The 18,485-nt window shown below is 37.7% G+C and overlaps 1 protein-coding gene across 2 annotated transcripts in view; it reads right to left on the bottom strand.

Annotated features, from left to right (window-relative positions):
* Positions 1-18,485, bottom strand: part of mtss1 (MTSS I-BAR domain containing 1) — a 65,433-nt gene that overhangs the window by 30,777 nt on the left and 16,171 nt on the right. For both annotated transcript variants that reach the window (XM_082136398.1, XM_082136399.1), the window contains exons 2-3: positions 16,541-16,602; positions 12,370-12,443 (exon numbers count right to left, since the gene is read on the bottom strand). In XM_082136398.1, coding sequence (XP_081992524.1) covers positions 12,370-12,443; positions 16,541-16,602 — 136 coding nt within the window. The remainder of the gene's footprint in view (positions 1-12,369; positions 12,444-16,540; positions 16,603-18,485) is intronic.

Genomic DNA, 18,485 nt, shown 5'->3' with positions numbered 1-18,485 from the left:
GAACTTTATTATCGTTTTTTTTATTTTATTAATAAGTTTTGCAATAAAACCCATCTTATGTATTAGTAAGAAATTCCGGTAGAAATCACATTCAGAGAGGCATTCCTCCCTCTTTAACACTTCAAGATTTCAACAGCACCAAGTTTAGAATCATGTGACGTCAGATGAAGGTGCAATACAAGGAAAAGCTCTTGTCTATATAAGGCATCCGTGTCAATGAAGGCTGACCCTGTAGCAGATCAGCTAGAGGCAACGTCAGCAGAATGGCCGGCCGTCCTGCGTGGACTTCAGGGACCAGTGGACTGAGGAGATGCCAATTCAGCTTCATTCTGGTCATGTGTGCCCTTCAGGGGGATAATGAATTGCAAATCTCTTCAAGGAAGCATGCACATGCACACAAACACTCACAGATTGCACGCAAAACTCAATGTGCACCATTATTACCCAAGAAACAGCAGCTGAACTGATCTATAGCATGTAATGTGCAATTTTCACCACCAAAAACCTAAAACAAAGCCCCAGTCAAGCTATTTTCCTAGTGACATCATGTCACATAATTAATTTCGCTTAAGTGTCGTGGAACCTTCCGAATGTGACTACTGTTTTCTGTGCTGTGTTCAAATTCAAACCAAAAATAGTTTAAGCCCGAGACAGAGCGGTCACAGGTCATTTCACTGGGGGCCAGGGTGTTTCCAAAGGAAACGGTCAGTGGCTTGCCTTCCCCACCAAGGTCGGGACACTCTCGTAAACCACGTCTGGGGGACAAACTTCCTCCCAAAGTTGACTTTAAATGATCTGTCACAGCATACCAAGGCGTCCCAAGTCCTTCCTGACCTTAAGGCAATGTTTGTATTATCCTTCCCTAATATATAGCACAAAGTCAACCTTCATTTATATAGCGCTTTTAACAATATGGACTGTTTCAAAGCAGCTTTACAGTGATAACAGGAAATTAAAGTAACAGATTGTTTTTGATTTACAGCAGCTTTAGAATAAAGTTATTGTCCAGCTTAAGTTAGTTTTGATCACAAACTCATACATCTAAATGTGCAAACCATGTTTCGTCTACAATTTGTCAAACTCACACGTGAGCACTAGGGTTGTGGAACAGACTCCTCTTACCTATGTGCACTATCATTTAACAAATCTGAAAACAACTAGGGACGTCATTGGTTGGCAGGAGGATTTTAAACACATACCACCGTATCAGCTTATCTGAGAGCTGGAAAGTCTCTCCAACTGAGCAAAACACTTAAAAAAGAGCCCAGCAAAGGTCGCTTTTGTTCTGCAAGCAAGATTCCATTGTAGGAAGGCTGGCACAGTCAAACTTCATATGGTGCTTATGTTAGGCGGAAACCGTATTAGATTATTTTTAGCATAACCATTTAGCATTTAAAACAAGCATGAATATGATGACCTTCAAATAAATGATCTTAATTTCATATTAATACCAGCCTAAATTGTTCAAAATGTTCCTGTTTTACTGTATTTTTTTATCAAATAAATGCAGCCTTGCTAAGAATAAGGGACTTTTCAAATATATATATATATATATATATATATATATATATATATATATATATATATATATATATAAGTGCTGTCAAAGTTAGCGCGTTAATAACGCAAAATCATATTAACGCCACAATTTCTCTCTCTCTCTCTCTCTCTCTCTCTCTCTCTCTCTCTCTCTTTGATATTATGTTGCTTCTCTAATTTTACATGCACGTATAGCCGAAATCACATCACAGATATTATCTTTCTCTTATGTATATTTCATTTCATCAGACAGCGGCTCGATTATCAGGATTTTTGTGCAGATTAACATCTTGGAAGGGAGAGCTGGTTATGTCTTAATGGGTCGCGTTTCAGTCACTATTTCAAATTCATTCCGTTGTTTGACAACAGAAACAGTAAAATATACCAATGAAAACAGTTTTATTGAGAATTTAGCTTCATCAAAATGGGCACAGAGAGAGACAAACTAATGTAATAATAAATAATAAATGCACATTTAGCATTTGCAGAAGAGCTGCCCTGTCATGCAAAAATCTAAACATGTTTGTGTTAGTAAATTGCTCAGTACAAAGAAAGAGAATAATGGTAACCTGGCATTTCTTTGTTCTTTCTACATGTGTCTAATGGACATGAACAAGTTCTTTGAAAAACATCTCTATGTTCAATAATAAACATACATTTGCATAAAGCATCCATATTTATTCATGCCCATGTTGATTAGAGTATAACAAACTTGAAAAGTATTAATTTAAGGTACATTTAGAACAAATAAAAAATGTGTGATTAAATGCGATTAATCGCGAGTTAACTGACAACCATGCGATTAATCGCGATTAAATATTTTAATTGATTGACAGCCCTAATATATATATATATATATATATATATATATATATATATATTATAAAAAAATGGTAGTGTAAATTTGTTTAGTTTTTATATAGCTCATAAGTCAGAGCAAATTCTATAGAATTCATTTAGTCTACTTTTATGGTGCCTGAATATCCTATTTGGACCTTCTGTCTGTGGTTACTGTACGTTGTCATTGCATACAGCCATTTTTGGGTGATCTAATCCTTCAAAGCAAAAAAAAGAAACACTATTTTTAAACTTTACTTACAAAAGCTACAGTCACTGGGGTACAACAATCACTTATTTCAAGCCACATAAGCTTGCTTCTTGGCCAAAAGATCTTATACAGACTTGTGATTCTTGTTTAAAAAGCAAGTATGGAAAGAGGATGTTCTCCACTGGATCACAGGGTTGGGTTTGTACCACTTGGTTCCTTTCATACGTGAGTCATTGAGACCACACTTTAGCCACAAGCCTCAAACAAGATAAAAGCTCTAGGCAGTTTGTGTTCCAAATGATCACTGGGTCATGTGAGTTCGAAACATCCACCACACAAACGCCCTATGCGGTGGTTACGTTAGACTTTCTCATTGTTCATTATTTTGAAGGACAGGGTCGCAAAAGTTATGTTATAATCGATTACCAGTCGTTTTAATTAAATTTTCATATTTTAATGGTCTGACATTTAACAGCTTTTGTTTTCGTTAACATTTTAATTTTTAACCATGAACGTACAGAACAAGCATATGGGGCAAGATCATGCATTTAGCTTGGTCGGGTTATGTATTTATTTATGAAGAGAACAGATGAACAGAGACTGTTCACACTTTTCATGTTCAACACCATACGGCGCAGACGAATGTTTGTTTTTTCCGCAGTGACAGCAGAGGTCACTAAAACACGACGTTTGTGCCTGAACTGAACAACTCAATATTACAAAACACAATTGACCCTTCGCAGGGAGTTTGATTGACAGGCGATCTGACCAATCATAATCCGCCGAATCCGGCATTTTTGTCCGACAAAGCAGTCAGGAGAGTTAGGAATATTAACGTTGGAGGATTTGAACTTGATAAACGGTGTGTTTGTACTGACGTCTTTCCGCGGTTAAAACAACATTCCCTCTGATGTTCATTCATGTTTATTTGATGCTATAAATTAACTAGAAGGAAGAGATGATCGGTTCACGAGCAGCTTTAAATGAGGCTCTACAGCGATCTGTCAGACACATTAAAGAGCCACAAAACGGTATTTATTGTTAACATTTCTTTAAAAAAAAGACCAGAATCTAAAGGTGAGACTTTGGGTGTATTCACACCTGCCTTGTTTGGTTCGATTGAATCGAACTCTAGTTCGTTTCCACCCTTGGTGCGGACCTTTTGGGCAGGTGTGAATACAGCAATCGAACTCGGGTGCGGACCAAACAATCGAACCGAGACCCAGCTGAAGAGGTGGTCTCGGTACGGTTCCAAACGAACTCTGGTACGGTTCGTTTACGATGTGAACATGAACCGACCCAATTGCAAGAAAGCACTGCGCCTTTACATTCATTTAATTATTTGACTGCTCTTATGCTCTTATGAGGATACTTAACACAACGGACATTTTGGCATAATGGTTTGTGTTATTGTTCGTTCAAGTGCGAAAGAGAATTCTATTCCGGCGCGCTGTCTGGCCACACGATACTGTTGCGTGTCTTTCTGCGCGTCGTGTGTGCATCATTGGAATGGAATGAATGAATGAGTGTGTGCATCAGGACATTCACATACAGAGCGTTCTCTTTAGTCTAATCGCGCATAAATGCTTGACGGAACCGTCTTGCAGCACATTGTCGTCTTCTCAATCCGAATTACAACATCGTATAGAATGATGACATTGTATCATATGATACTCATTAGTTTCTTCATATTGCGTTTGTAGAGCATAACACAAAATCAGTAAAAGAACAAATATTGCAGTACGAAATATCTCCATGCTGAGCCTTTTTTTTTTTGCACTTCCTGATTTCCCTACTTGAGAATCCTTGTCCAATGAATGGACGACCTTAGCACACGTGTGGTTTTGTTTACAAATTTTGGTTCACTTGCAAAAAAGGGCAGTGTGAAAGCGAACCGAACCAAACCAAAAAAAAACACATTTTATTTGGTCCGGACCAAAGCAAGTGAACTATCGGACTTTCCTGGTGTGAATACACCCTTAGTTTCATATCAAAAGTAGTCTGTCCTGTCTGTCAGCGCGTTGTCAGTGTCTTGTCTGCTCCGCAATGTATTTTTCACTGCGTGAGAACATTGTGTGGCGTGAGAGCGGCGTGGCTTGTCGGACATAGCAACAGTAACTAAAGGGGGCGGGTCTTTACGAACGGTCAATTACTATTAAAATATCAACAAAATGCATAAAAACTCAATTGACTATCTGTATCTGCCTGGACTCAAACCTTCCTCTTGGTCCGCACGGACTTAAATTGTGTTTGCCTGTGCCAGTGACCGATAAACATTGTCTGTTGTTTGTCATTCATCCTCCGCCACATCCATATCAGTCCCTCTGTCTTCACCTCTATCAACAACAGCACAACAATTTGGCCATTTGAAGAAACTTTTAGCACTCAGCTGCCGTGACATCTTCACAAATGTATGTTGCGGTGACTAAAGCCACTGGCTGGACAAAGACGTCACGCATGAGATTAATTTACGCAATTTATTAATTTACGCCACCAACTGTACAGGGGTGGGAATTACAGTTACAAGTTACAATAGATCACCCTCAGTGTAATCTGTCAAAATGACCTTTAGACTTTTCCGTCACTGCTAAGAAAATTCAGTCAATGATGGAAAACATTCGGTTAATGCGACAATCGGCCATATGGCACTGAGTAAAGCAAATGTAAATAAAACGTTCATTTTCACGGACGTCGTTGTGAAGCGGATTGAGGAGCGACATGAACAAAAGTATCCCTCAAGAAATTCCTCTGTAAGCAGATGATCTGTGGGCATGGATTGCATAACATCTGGGTTTGGTTTGACACGCGTCTATAAAAACAAGAAGTGTACAAAAGTGGTCCACGTGACATTTGGACAAACATTACAGCCTAAGATCATAACCAACTTCCATGGTTTCACATAATCCGATTAGATTCAGTGCCACAGATGTTACAAATAAATTTCAAACGAAACCTCTAATTAACATGGAAAATGAACATGGTCGTTTTTAGTTCCTGCTTTATTGCATCTAACTTGATGACATGGTGTTTAGAAAAACATGAGTCAAAGATCTCACACTTTTTTTTTTTGTCTAAACATGACCATACAGTGCCATCCTCGTCTATACTCCCCCTCTGCGGCTCTATAGACAGTCCAAAATAAACTTCACACTCTTTCCTTCGTTCCTTAAACACTAGTTTAGCTAGTGCCCACTCATGCCCAGCCCGCACAAAAGCATCCAGTGTGTCCGTGTTACACAGTCCGTCACTGTTCACACCTACTCACTTCACCCACTGACTCTCTCCGCAGCACAGACTCCACATTCAACGCCTGCTCATGATTCAGACGCCTTCCTTTTTATTTATATATTTAGAAAAAGTCACAAAAACGTGCTACAAAAAGACTGTGGAATGGAAATGTCATGTTTTTTTACATTCCTTTTGTGGGACACTCTTTTCAAGAGCCCCATGGCTCAGTGTTCATGGTTTTCTCTCTTTGTAGAACACACAATCCTTGCTCCCCTCGTCTTCCCAACCATTTCCTCTTGCATAATCTGTTTTTTTTCTTCTCCTTTTCACTGCAAATCAACGCACAGACAATCTGAATCGCAATCTTCTTACAGGCTATAATTTTTAATAACAATTTCAGTCTAACACACGCGCGATCTTGCGTTATTTCCTTATCACTTCTCGCATGTGTTTGGTTGTGAAACGTAGTTTGCGGACCAGACAGAAGTTGTCGGCGATTCTTTCTGTTGTAAAGTCATGCAGTGTGAAACCTCCTGTCGCCGATCCATCGTGAGGTGTGAACACACCAGCAACTGAATGATACCCCAGATAGTCGTGCAGTGTGAAAAGAACAGTGACCCGACTACTTTTGAAATCGTGCAGTATGAACTCGGCATAAGGCATCGAGTAAAATTAGTTCATGTATTAGTAGAATAAATCATAAGGATGCATGCTAGTGTTAAATTGAACACTCGTGTCATACTGTACTTCAATCACACTGAAAATATTACATGAATCTCTAAAACTCCAGAGGCAGTTTCACTTCAGATAAAACATTGGGTGTGCCAACCAATTATGTAACATCTACCACATATGACTACTAACCAGTCATGAGTTCCCTGAGAGAAGAGACTAAAACGTTTTTGTTCTTTTAAAAACTATCTGCTTTAAAAAAAAACGGCCCCAAGGGAACTCATCCACTTCATGTCACCGACCTTATGATCACAAGGCAAGTTTTTGCAGGCCTTTTCAACAGTGAACGTACCATCACATAATACAATACAGTAGCAAGGAGAATCACTGCTAAAGGTAAAGTCCATTCATATGTCAATGTGATTTATTATGGAAAGTGAATCACAGGACAGAGCAATTTAGGAAATTAAACTAGATAACTAGAAATATTCTCTGTATAAGATCTTAAAGGGATAGTTAACACATAAATGAAAATTCTGACATCATTTACAGAAAATAACTTTTCAGTTAACCCAGTTCACAAAACCACTCTTGAATGTTTCTACACAATTCTCAATGTTCAACTCACTGAATATATTATCCAGTCACAATGGTTAAAAGCTCACTGTAGAGGAGGATAATCAATAAATAATGACAAAATTACTAAATTAAAAGTCTTTTATTTTACACTTTTGTTCAAAAGTTTGGTGTCTCTTACGCTCACCAAGTTCATTTGATTAAAAAAAATATATTTTGAAATACTGTTAAAATAACTGGTTTCTATATATACATATTAAAATAATATAATTTATATATTTTAATATAATATAATTTACTCCTGTGAAAGTAATTCCATTACTTCAGTCTTCAGTGTCACATGATCCTTCAGAAATCATTCTAATATGCTGATCTGTTGCTGGAACAGCATTTATTTGAAATACAAGTCACTGTAACATTATGAATGTTTTTACTGTCACATTTGACCAATTTCATGCTGAATAAAAGTATTCATTTGTCTATTTTTTATTTTTTTTATTTTTTTAAATCTTACTGACCCCAAACTTTTAATTGGTAGTGTACTTTATAAGTGTTTTTGCCTCCATTTTGAACCTTTACAGCCTCAAGCCTCACTAGACATATCTCCTTTTGTGTTCCAGAGAAGAAAGCAAGCAATACAGGTTTGGAATGACATGATGAGGGTGAGTAAATGATGACAGAGTTATCATTTTTGGGTGAACTATCCCTTTAAAGGGTTCAGCAGAAAAAGTTGGGACGTCCTGCTTTAGACACTGAGGTTTAGGACACACCAAAATCTGCATGCATCTAGTTTATGAAGAGTAAAATAGGTCGGATAGAATTGAGTGTACAAATAATGCAGTACGGCATGCATACATAGTCTTTACGTGAAAGGGTCATGGGACTTCACAGCTGTTCACCGCATGCTCAATCACTCTCATATGGGATAGTGAGGGGGGTGGTGAGGGTCAGCTCTCTCAGTGGGTTAATTCCCCACAAACACATACATGCCGATCCAGCTTTCCTGTATCTGGAATGTTTGCAGTGGGGTCTGACGTTTGAGGGTCAGTGGGGGATCCAAACGCGTGCACACATTTTACAGACAACTGGGGCTGGTGTGGCCCCTTTGTGAAAGTGTGGCAGCTGTGAACCAGGCACAGTCCAAAAACAGGTGCGGGACCAAAACGGCACCCCAGCCAGTGACGGTGCAACAGTGCTTTTGACGACTCCAACTATACCTCCACGTATTCATCCTACATCTGCTCTTCCCTTTTTGTCTTAAAACAGCTGTTCAAGGATCTTTACACACGCAGTACCTCGTGAAGAGCAGCTACCCAGACATTTGATTATATCATCAGTGGGCTGTAAGAACAAGAGCTTAAACGTAATGTTAAGTGAGAGAACATGAAGAATTTTCCTTAGAAGTGAGCACTAGAATGCCCTGCTTTGATATTTATGTTCTATTCACTAAGGCACAAATTCATGAGCTGCACATTTAGGTCAGCAGCTGTCCTCTGAGAAGCTGCCTTAAAAGTGCTGGGGAAAAAAAGGATGGCCAGTGAATGGATAAGTATGGGATAGATGAATGCATGGCTTAGAAAGATGGAGGTTTGGGTGGTTATCTCATCCTATCTTTTGGCTACCACTTGGGCAGATGTTTTGGATGAAAGAAGTGGAGAAGAAGAATCTGGTCTAGTCTTTATTATTCATTAACATCATTGATCTTAGACATGGATTGATAAGTAAGGGGAAATGTCCAGTCAGCTACAACAGGGTGACCAGGACATAGGACACATATATTTGTACAAAGAATGTTGTAATTGACCAAATCGAAATCAAGAAAGTGAGCCACGTAATAGGCAGAAACAATGAATTACCCAATATCGGATATTCCAAATATCGGATATAACCAAATAATTTAATGTAATTGAAAAAAAGTAATTTACTGCAATGTAATGTAAATGTAATGTAAACACAATTTTAAGTGTTTTCAAAAGCAATTTTATCAAATGAAAGAAACCCTGAGCAGATGGGTTGGTTGAGCAAAGCTGTCTCAGCTGTGATCAATAAGTCGATGTGAGTGGGTCAGCAGCTGATATGCTTGTCAACATAATCAATACTGAGACTGACGAGTCCTGGTAAAAATCAGACAACAGAGAGTAAGTGTTCATGCCCTATACTGAAAAGAATTATTTTGCTGCTTGTTCAAATTACTTAATCAAAATTTAGTCCTACTCCTACCTTAATTTCATTGTGTTCAAATTGAAGTTCACTCAATCCATTTGTGTTGGGATTACATCAATATTTTTTGTTGCATTAACTGAAACTGGGCGGTGGATTGTTAGTTCCCAGCATGCTTTGCATATGGCCAGATCAGGAGAGTAAATGTTGAAATTAAGTGTTATTTGATGTGTTTTTGAGTGAAGGAAAATACTTGTTAATGTTTAATGTTCAGTTATGTTTGACATTTAAAAGAGTTTCTGTTATATTGAAGATTTTATGGTTACCATTGTGCTGAAGAGTAGAGCTTATGGTTCATTAGGCTACGTGCAATGAGCAATAGCTTTGCTGATGCCAGTGGAGTAACAAGTATATTCCTACTTGTGCCGTGCGAGCTGTAGACAGTATTTTAATATTACAACATAACTGAATGTTAAATACTTACAGGTCTTATCCATTTGCTCAAAATCACAGACTTGAATATTGGAACCTACACATTATATTTGAATTGATAAAAAATAAGTAAAAATATGTTTAAAATGAAGATAAAAAAAAATCAAAAAGCTTTTTTTTTTTCAGTGTACAAGACAAATATGGTAAAAAAAAAAAAAAAACAGACCAATAATATAAGGCAGAAAATTTTGCTAAATATTGGAAGTGTAGTTATGTTGACATTTGCTTGTTAGTTAACTATATTGAATATATTTGGACCATCACCTATTGAATTACTGGAAACAATTTATAAATGACATTCAATTCTCACAATGCAGTAATTCATCAGTAAAGAGAACAGTGAAAGTGACTACACAAAGACTAAGCCTGTCACAAAGCCGACAACAATCTGAAGAACGTAAAATGCACAGCAATCTCTTCAGACTGAAAGAGATGCCAGTCATGTCAATGCCAACTTCCTAATCAAACATAAACTCCAACCAAAACACATGCACTATTCTTATCTTCTGTGAGAACGACAAGAAAAAGCATCGCCTAAAATCCTCAACACAGCCATTCCTAGCCAACACTGACATTCAGTTGAATTATGACAACAACTGAATTTCATGAAACCATTTTCCGACTAAATCCATCAGAAGGCATGACACAGCCGGCTTGAGTCATGACAGCTCGTTCGTGATAAGGTGGGGCGGCAACATTAGCAGGAAAATATTTAAATGCTCCTTCACTTCCCTTTTCTGGCATGTCAAGACTACTTCTATTTTTTTGAGAAAAAGAATTCTCTTAGGCTATAAATATATTTGCATATGCAATTGAAATGAAACTCAAAACCTGTTAATAAATTAATACTACAGCTCTGATCCAAAACCTAGAGCGCTGACATGCTGTCTATCCCTCCACGTTCACGTGATGTCACTGTTGTGGACTTTCGCACAAGTTTCAAAGGTGATGTCAAATGCTGTTTCTATTGTATTTGTCCAAGTAGAAAGTTGGAAATAGAAAGCTATTGAATGCAACTCACAACTGATATACAACACAGCTTTGCCATTGGCTGATTCAGCTGTGGACCAGTGCATTAGGAACAAGCATCAGGTTTCCTCTATACAAACAAAACAACTCACAAATTATTTACTATGGTTGCCAATTTTCTTTGTAGACTAGTTAGAACAAGGAAAATGGAGTATATAAACAAGCATAAAAGTCTAAAATGAAGTTTAAGCACATTGGGAGATGGATAAAAGGAAGGGTGAAGACGGAAAAAAGTAATGCAAGCATACTTCCCACCCAAGGCTACATAGATTAAATGAATTAAATAAACTGAAACAAACAACTTAAGACAGATTGTAATGCTAATATCATTCAGCGTTTAGCAACACAAGATCAAGGTAAAATTCCTGGACTATCAGCAAGATAAACAGAGTCAGGGCTAAATCACAGAAACAGTATAAAGAACGAAGAGCACAAACACACAGCGTAAATACTACAGAAACCAACAGGTCACCTTAACAAGGAGTGGAGCTATGTAACCCAATCCTGGCCATTATGAGACAGTCATGCCTTCCTCCAATTGTCTGAGCACTGAACAATACCATGATGACTTTCTTCTGGTTCTGTGTCAATAAAGTTGAACATTTGTTGCCTAGGGTGAGAGGATTTTACACCACTGATTTTCAGGACGTTAACACACTGCCCTAAAGGTGAGACCTCACAAAATTCAAATAAACAAACTACACATTTCAAAGAGATAACATAGAATAAACAAAGAGATAATACACTAGAATCAGAGCATGACAGGATAAACTGCAATACTAGTTCTCAGTTTTGACTGCGAGAACGATAAGAAAAAGCTGATCTTCAAAGGGAAAACATGATTCCTTTAATCTCGCACAAGAAAAATAAACAACAATCCAACGAATGAGTTTGGAATGATAAAATAGAAAGTGAAGCGACTATTCAAAATTCGCGCAAAATTGTAAAAAATAAAGTTTTTCAAACAGAATTCCCAAACAAACTCCTGTCTGTCATTGGTCACTCAAACAGATAGTCCCACCCCCCAGATCATGTCATTGGCCGAGTCAGCATTGCTACGTTAGGGTTGGCGGGAATGCTCCAACAAACACAGCCATGTTTTGCTATCACCGCAGTGTTTACACTTCTCACGGGAGTCAATCTACGAATGGCTCACTTCTAGCTGTCTCTGCGCTTGAAAGTGGGATAGGAAAAAGTGTTTTAATATTGATAATATTACACACATCATCTTTCATATCTTAGCTTAGTCTCAATACTTTTGACTGGTAAATAGCATATGACATAGTGCATATTGCTTAAGTGTTTGGTATACGTTTGGAGCAGTGTCAAATTCAGAGGGTTGGTGAAGATTTAATTCTCGGTTTTATGCACATCACCAGGAGTACTATCATTCAGAACTCTATAAAACACATGGTCTTCTCACTTTAGTGTCATACAGCACACATCTGCCTTAAAAAAGGAAAATTTGGACGAATCTTGAGGTGCTCCGAGTCAATGCTTCATGTTTCTGATGAATAACCTTTACTGTGAAGTACGACTGCCTGCTTTCCTCATTACGATCACTGGAGAGACAAGAGACAAGAGAGAGAGAGAGAGAGACAAAGAAGGTAAAGATCTCATCTTACCTCGTGTTCCAGTTGCAATGTCAGCCACTTTCTGGAAAGCGTCCAGGAATGAGCTAGTGACGATGATTGTTGTCCTGAACGACAGAAAGAGAAAGAGTTTGTTTGTAGGAAAAACCCACGAGCAAAGTGGCTTTGACTGGATTCTTGCTAACAGTCCATGATGCAGGTATATCATGACAAATATTTCCACTGACAGTTTTCTGGAGCTTGCACCAGGAGAGATGCAGGAGCCAATGTTAACAGCACAGCAGACCGCAATACTCTGGATGAATGAAATTTAAATACCTGAAGATGCGGATAACTAAAGTGCAACGCACTTCAAAACAATCTGCATACTTTTTACATTTTCTGCACTAATGGTGTGGGAAAACTGTGGGACTTTGCAAAAAGGGTTTGGATAAATGTGGCAAAAAGCTTCAATAAATGTAATTGAAAGTACAACATTCATACTCATAGCTGAAAGCATTATCAAACCATCAACAAAAACAGTTCTAACACTAATCAATCAGTCTACACTAGAAGTGTTGAAGCTATACGTCATCTCGAGATAATAACCAACACAGACCAATCAGCTACAAGCTTAAATGTAGCAATGTAAATAAAATAAATGCGTCTAACTAAATTTTGTGATGGCGGCGCCAGAACTGCAGTACACTGTAGTATGATACTACAACCTTTCTTCAAGAGCAGATCGTGGAGACATTTTTATTAATTATTCACGATCTAAAAATCGTGATATTGCACACCCTTACCTGTTGGCCATAAAATAATGTGGTCTTGTGTAGAAATCTCAATCCTACTTGATTTGACATTAGACAAATTCCCTTCTGTACGTAAGCTTACATATACTTAATCGTTTGATTAGACAGTGAAAAATATCTATAAGCCTTCTCCCTGGTCAGAAGAAGATCAGGAGCCACTCAATAGAAAGAGTTCAGCGTGTTCATCGGAAGGGACACGGGCACATACTGACAGGGTCAATGGTGCCATTGTAGGATCCATTCAGAGCCTTCATTCTGAAGAGAGAGATCTCAGCTTATCAGAGAAAGCTCTGTGGTATCAGGTGATACGAACTACAAAGTACAGCCTTTCAGCAAATCCCCCACCTCCCCACAGCGGCCCCCCAAGTCCTGCAAAAGCTTTTGTGCCTGATAGGTAGACTCGCATCTCTTTAATTCTGGTTCTAGGAATAGAAGTTGGGTTAATGGTAGGGACGCCCTGGAAAAATATGTTACTGGTTACCTTCCGTTTGAAGAGCATTATTAAACTACTAGTACTGAATCTATATCCTGGTTGGATTAACTATGTCCAAAGTTGTTAACAGAGACATTTCATAGTTGTTGGATGACTAGTCACCTACTCATATAAGTTTTTTCTTTGATTATTTTGAATTTCTTTGATTAAATGACAAATAAAAATGGTGCAATGGTAAACTTTTAGAGTTTACAAATACCTTTAAAGATTTTTTTTCATTATAAATATAAATTATATTGAATTATATACACTTTTTTTTTATTAAACAACAATTCATTTATAAATATGCCAAACTTTCTTCAAGAATTGCATGCCTTTAAATGACACTAATAAATTATCTACAGATGGTACACAACTACAGAACTTTTCATTTATTTTTATTAAAAAGTAATTAATTTAAAAATAGTGAACCGGTTCATCTTAGAATAGGTGTATCCCAGTCACTGTCTGAATGAATTCAATTTTAAATAAGCAACAACAAAAAAAGATTACTGACCCATATATATCTCAAAAACATGGCAAATTTTGAAATTGTGTTTAATGGCACGTTAAAGGCTGCTCAGCACAACTACACCTAAAAGGCAGCAGTCGGTTTGGATTAAGATTTAAAGCAGCCATTACCAAACCAGCTAGTCTAGTATCTATATTTGCATGTACGGAGATGTTGTTCAACTTAGACATACTATGATATACTGCAATGGGTAAATATTACCCAACACTCTGTTTACAAAAACACTAACAATGCCCAAAGTCATGAGAAACTTTAAAAAACAGTCCCTGATCAGCTCTTGGCAGTCCAGACGGAGGAGCTGGCAATGGTAATGGTGTGTGTGAGTGGAGCGTGTTTGATGTTTATCTGTAGGAATGGAGTGGACCTTTGGGAGGGTCATTACCCTGTTTACTCTCCAGGGACAGAACAGAGAGGTCAGGCAGAGGGGACGTGCTGGAAAAATGGAACCAGGGCTAAACTTAAAGATAATTTCCTCACTTGATAAGTCTCTCTTTCGCATATGTCAGAATAGATACAAAATTTTATCTGCCGAAAATGAACAAGGAATAATACAGTCTGTTCAATGGGTTGTACCATTGTGTAACTTGGTGTGGATCATTAAGTCAACAAAACTTTGGACCAAAAAAATGGATTGTGAAAATTGGACATGACGTAGAACCAGTTAGAAGCAGCGAGTGATTTCTTTGTCTTTTGTTGTTTGATTAACATGAAAAGCTGCAGGTTTATTAGGCTGCTGTCACTTTAAGAGTGAATACACTGATCTAATATACTGATACACACGCACTTTCTTTCTCAACTGTTAACGTTCACTTAAGATATAAATGACTGTTTATGAGGATGCTCACAAAGACGGGCATTTTGACACATAGGTGTGTGTATTTGACCGTTCAAGCCCAGTAAGACGGCAAAAATAACCACGTTCAGTACTCCCGCGCTGCATGAGACTCAGCTTCATGTGTGCGCATCTCTCAGACAGCGCTCGGAAACAATATTAGCGAACTGAGTTCTCTTTTGCTGCTTATTGCACGTCAATGGTTTAAAATCACTTGTTTCTATACTGCAATACCTAAAAACGCATGCAAGCTTTTGTGACGGCGCAGCACAGAAACATCACGTGACCGTAGGGCTGGGCGATAAAACGATAACGATATGTATCGCGATAGACACGTAATCAATATCAATAAAAAATGCATTCGATAAAACGTTCGATAATTATTTTTTTTCTTCGTCGGAAGAAACCAGAGGTTGCGAAGCAAGTTTGGTTGCATGAACAAAGGCACTCACTCTCTGGTAACCTAGCAACGTAGGGGGTGACACGCTAACAGCCGGTCATGTAACAGTATGGTTGCGCCATATCGTTGTCTCGTGTTGGATTCTTCAGTAACAGAGCCGGCGTGGAGTGGTAAATGAGTGCCGCAGCGATTGTTGATAAAACGCTCACCAGTATGGCTGTTTTTATTTTATTTTATAAGTCTGACCGTAGTCAGACCAATGTCGTCTGCAAATTATGCAAGACCGTCGTCGGTTTCTCTGTTTATATTTAACACTTTGCACTATTTTATTACACTTTATTAAGCATTTCTTACGTATTCTTTAATTTTGCACCTTAATGTTAAGAGATCATTGTTAAGTGTTCATTGTGATTTTAGACTTGTGTTTACATTTTAATTATTTGAGTGTTTTCCATCATGGTTGTGACATTTCTGCCTTTATAACTGAGGGGATTATAATCAGAGGAAGGTTAAGTTTAAAATATATATTTTTTAAATGTAATATATTTTTCTCCTGGTCCTTATTTTAAATAGGTCATAAAAAATATCAATAATTATCAATATCGACCGATATAAAACACTTATATCGTGATAGTTTTCAGCCATATCGCCCAGCCCACCGCATAACCGCGACAGAGACGACAGTCTAAAATCTCTACTGGTTGACAAATTTCTACCGGCAAATCGTGTCAAGATAAAATCAATTCACGACAGATAAAATTAAGTCCTGTTGTATTTTCACTCAGAAATACATCACATTATGGAAGTACAAAGGGTTGCAAATGGCAATTCCTCATGACTTTAAGACAGTACAATCCATTGAATGAACTATACATCCTCATTTTCATGCAGCACCTTTTCTAATTGTCTGCATTTAAATTTCTCTACTCTACTTCTAAATAATCTCTTTATTCTTTTAAGTAAACTAAAGCCCCATTCTTTATTCAACACTGCCTCTTCATTGCCTTTTTGGATCCTTTAAAATACATTTTTCTCAAATGTTTTTTTATTACACTGGGTGACAAATCCTTCCTGAATGATGTAATAATCAAGCACATTTCCTGCTTTCGAAAACAAGATGATCATAATTATTCCCCATTCAAGGAAGTGTGTAATGCAGGAGGCCTGTTCTTACCTTAACTGAGATTGCAGCTTAGCGCCTTTGGTGACAAAGTCCTCCCAAGCAGGGTAACTCGCCTACAGAACAAATAGTGAGAGAGAAGAAGATAGGTCAGTCAGGGCAAACCAGAGTAAATCATTACACTGTACCTACAGCTCATCTGGTGTCCATCATCAATATTTACTAGTTTAAAAGACAATCTATTATTACTGACTACATTCATATAAACCTATTTGAAGTATTCCAGACGTGGATAGGCCCTAAAGTTTAATATTTAGAGTTATGAGTTTACTGAAATCCCTAAAATAGTGCATGAGAATGAAAACTTTCTGAGATCACATGATAGGAAGCTGTCGTTGGTGTACACTTGTGTTTACACCAAAAACAACCTAGGCAACACAAGTTTTCACAAAGTGACTGGTCAACTTTGACAAATAGGCAGACAAGAGGCAACATTAGCTATGTTTCCATCAACACGTTTTTATCCGAATTATGTGATATCGAATGAAAAATGCCTTATGGAAACAGTAAAATTCGATGGAATTTCTTGAATATCGACTAAAATGAAATACGGTCGGTCTCATCGGATTTTATCTTGATCGATATACGGTTTATGCGATAAACGCTGATGGAAACGTTATTTGCCGAATAAATAATGGATTGCGATTAAGTTTTAGGTCATTTTATGGGTACAACCCGCCACAAAAGAAGTAGTTTTAGTTAATTTCCGCCCAGTTTGCACCCATTATAGGCTACTGTCTGGTTTGCACACATGGCCGGTGTCAACAAAGTGGACAAACGAGGAGACGAGATACTTTTTGAATTTAATTTAACAGAAAAATAAAACGGCTATTATAGCAAAAATCTAAGAAATGCCATAATAGTCAAATAATGTCGCTATCAGCTGTCACATAAGCACCTAGAGTCCTGCAATGGGTTGGGTACCCGCATAAAAGTGGCTAAAACGGGTGGATTGTGACATTCCTAAAATTCACAGGCGGGGATGCGGGCGGATAATGAACTCCTTGTTTTTGTAGAAAGACTTTCTTTAAAGTGAATTTCGTTTTGTATTAATTGTATCTTAATTTTAATCAATGTTTAATCAACCATTTTCCTGGATTTAATACATAAGAGCTAAATATAGCAGTATAAATATAATCAGGACACGGAGAGGCGCCCGCGCGTGAACTGGAGGTAGCCTAGGCTACTTGAATGGCCCAAAACAAAGCGCACTTTAGCGCTCATTAGCCCATTCATGAGGCTATTGTGATGTTGAGAGAGGTGCGAGATAAAAAATAAAGCACTTTAAATGGAATGATTTTAGCTTGTGTGCGATTTATCGCGGGCACGGGTCAGATCTGGTGCTGAACTTTGCGGGTACGGGCGGGGGCGGGTCTCCAAAAATGGACCCGTGCAGGACTCTGCACTATTACAACTTGTGCAATATTGATCATTTGTTGGTAGATGGCGCGATCCATTTTGTCTAGCAAAACTTTGTTCGCAAATGTTTGCTTGAATGTTGTGCGATTCAGTGCGAAAATTTATGGAAACACCTTAAAATGTCTCAAATCAATTCGATATAATTTGATCGCAAAACAGAATTTGACGTCATTACGCACAGGTTTTTATTCGCTTTAAAGCCGTTTGATGGAAACACACTTTCACCAGCTTTATTCGCATGATTTTTTTTACCGAACTTCAGATAATTCGATTGACAAGTTGATGGAAACATAGCTAATGATGAATTAAACAATTTATTTAATTAAACATGATGCAATTAAAACACGTTGTCACATCAAACAACTTTGCTGACTATCTGGTTGTGCCACAAATGCAACAAGTATTTCATTAATAGATTAATTACATGACTACAAATTAAAAGAGGTACAGAATGTATTGCTCAACTGAATTTCATTTAAACCAGGTACAACATTTCCAAACTTTTAATCATGTAGTTAGG

The sequence above is a fragment of the Leuciscus leuciscus genome, assembly GCF_965113295.1.
Source record: "Leuciscus leuciscus genome assembly, chromosome: 14".
Classification (NCBI taxonomy): Eukaryota; Metazoa; Chordata; class Actinopteri; order Cypriniformes; family Leuciscidae; genus Leuciscus; species Leuciscus leuciscus.
Note: the sequence above shows the minus strand (reverse complement) of the source record. Positions and strands in the feature narration are given on the sequence as shown.